We start from the raw sequence: 2,594 nt of genomic DNA on the forward strand, positions 1-2,594 counted from the left end.
AGGCTGGAGGAGCAGGCAAAGGCCTTGCCACAGAGCGGGCAGGCGAAGGGGTGCTGGCCGGTGTGGACTTGCCGGTGCTCCAGCAGGTGGTCAAGGCGGGTGAAGCCCTTACCACAGGACGGGCAGGGGAAGGGACAATCAGCACTGTGTTTCCGCTGGTGCTCCCGCAGCCCCCATGCTCTCTTGTCACAGTGGGAGCAGCTGTTCGCCAGCATGTGTCCGCCGGTGTTGCCGCAACCCCCGTGAGCTGTCAAACTCCTCACCGCAGTACGGGCAGTCGTAAGGCTGGCCACTGGTGTGCACGCGCAGGTGAGGCAGGGCGTGGGAGGCCATGGCAAAGCGCTCTCCACACACCGTGCTGGGGACGGGACGGTCGCCGGCGTGCACCCGCTGGTGGTACAGCAGCTTGGAGGAGCGAGTGAAGGGGCACTTGCTGGTGTGGGTGCGCTGGTGCGCCAGCAGGTTGCCAGACTGGGTGAAGCTCTTGCCGCACTGGGCGCAGGTGTAGGGCCGCTCGCCAGTGTGGGTGCGTTGGTGCTCCAGCAGGCTGTGGGACTGGGTGAAGCTCTTGCCGCAGTGAGCGCAGGTGTAGGGGCGCTCGCCGGTGTGTGCGCGCTGGTGCACAAGCAGGCTGTCGGAGCGGATGAAGCCCTTGCCGCACTGGGTGCAGGTGTAGGGGCGCTCGCCGGAGTGGGTGCGCTGGTGCATCAGTAGGCTGCTAGAGTGGGTGAAGCCCTTGCCACAGTGAGCACAGGTGTAGGGGCGCTCGCCGGTGTGAGTGCGTTGGTGCTCCAGCAGGCTGCCAGACTGGATGAAGCCCTTGCCACATTCGGTGCAGGTATAGGGCCGCTCCCCGGTGTGCAGGCGCCTGTGCTTCTTCAGCCCTGGTGACGACTTGAAGCCTTTGCCGCAGTCAGAGCAGGTGAAGGGCCGCTCACTGTTGTGCACCCGCCGGTGATCCCGCAGCCCCGACAACTGGACAAAGTTCTTGCCGCAGGTAGAGCAGCCATAGGGCTTCTCTCCAGTGTGAACCCTCTGGTGCATCTTCAGCTGTTGCGCCATCTTGAAGCTCTTGCCACACTCCGCGCAGTCGAAGGGGCGTTCTCCTGTGTGAACCCGCCGGTGGATCTCCAGCTGGCTCGGGTACTGCCAGGCCTTGCCACATACGTCACACACATAACGCTTCTCCTTGCTGTGCCCCGTCATGTGGTCCTCCATCGAAGCGCACCTCGCACAATGAGCGGGGGGGAGGGCTCACCTGCATGCTGGCCGCCCTCAATGGCCGCTCACGTCCCCGTCTCTCCGTCCACAGCAACGGCTCCGAAACCCTGCAGGAGGGGAACACAGAGGGTCAACAAGCTGGCAAACAGGACATTACTAGCACATATTGTGTGCGTTTATGGCGGAGGAAACCTTTATATAATTCTGCGCGGCACAGTGGCGCAGCGGTACAGTTGCTGCCTCACCGCCAGAGACCCGGGTTCGATCCTGACTACGGGTGCTGTCTGTGTGGAGTTTGTACGTTCTCCCCTTGACCTGCGTGGGTTTTCAGGGTTGTAGATTAATCGGACACCGCAAAATTGTTATTGTCCCTAATGTGCGTAGGATAGTGCTAGTGTTCGGGGTGATCGCTGGTCGCCGCGGACTCCGCGGGCCGAAAGACCTGTTTCCGCGCTGCATCTCTAAACTAAACCAAAGAAAGGTCTCGACCCAAAATGTCACCCATTCATTCTCTCCACAGATGCTGCCTGACCCGCTGAGTTACTCCAGCACTTTGTGTCTATCTTCTCCACAGATTCTACATGACCCCCTGAGTTACTCCAGCACATTCTCTCTGTCGCTCTCTTTCTTTCTGTCTCTGTCTCTCTCTGTCTCTCTCCCTCTATCTCTCTGACTCTCTCTCTCTATGTCTCTCTCTCTGTCTCTATCTCTCTGTCTCTCTCTGTCTGTCTCACTTTCTCTGTCGCTCTCTCTGTCTCTCTCTCTTTCTCTCTCTGTCCGTCTCTTCCTCCATCTCTCTCTCTATGCCTCTCTGTGACTCTGCCTCCCCCTCCCTCCCTCCCTCTCTCTGTCCCTCTCTCTCTCCCTGTCCCTCTCTCCCTCCCTCTCTCTCTCTCCCTGTCCCTCTCTGTCCCTCTCTCTCTGTCCCTCTCTTTCTCTCTGTCTCCCTCTCTGTCCCTCTCTCTCTCTCCCCGTGTCTCTCCCCCTACCCCCCTCTCTCTGTCCCTCACTCATTATCTCTGTCCCTCTCTCTCTGTCCCCCTCTCTCTCTCGCTCTCTCTGTCCCCCTCTCTCTGTTCCTCTGTTCTTCTCTCTCTCTCACTGTCCCTCTCTCTATCTGCCTCTCTCTCTCTATCCCTCTCTCACTCTCTGTGCGTCTCTCTCTCTCTCTGTCCCTCTCTCTCTGTCCCTCTCTCTCTCTCTCTCTCTCCCTCTCTCTGTCTGTTCCTCTCTCTTTTACCATTAACATATATAAAGAAGCTTTTACTGTCCTTCTTTATACTCCTGGCCAGCTTCCCTTCGTACTTCATATTTTCAGCCCATATTGTTTCCTTCTGTTGTCCTATGATGGATTCCCAATCCTCTGGCTTCCG

At 58.6% G+C, this 2,594-nt stretch overlaps 1 protein-coding gene across 1 annotated transcript; it reads right to left on the bottom strand.

The window, feature by feature from the left end:
* Window positions 1–453: 453 nt before the first annotated feature.
* Window positions 454–1,284, bottom strand: LOC116991098 (zinc finger protein 239-like; the record flags this gene model as incomplete). Its single annotated transcript, XM_033049450.1, has 2 exons — window positions 501–1,284; window positions 454–470 (listed from the first exon to the last, which is right to left on the bottom strand). Coding segments are annotated over exons 1-2 (735 nt in total), but the record flags the coding sequence as incomplete, so codon positions are not given.
* Between the last annotated feature and the right edge of the window lie 1,310 nt (window positions 1,285–2,594).

The sequence above is a fragment of the Amblyraja radiata genome, chromosome 32 (assembly GCF_010909765.2).
Source record: "Amblyraja radiata isolate CabotCenter1 chromosome 32, sAmbRad1.1.pri, whole genome shotgun sequence".
In the NCBI taxonomy this organism is placed as follows: domain Eukaryota; kingdom Metazoa; phylum Chordata; class Chondrichthyes; order Rajiformes; family Rajidae; genus Amblyraja; species Amblyraja radiata.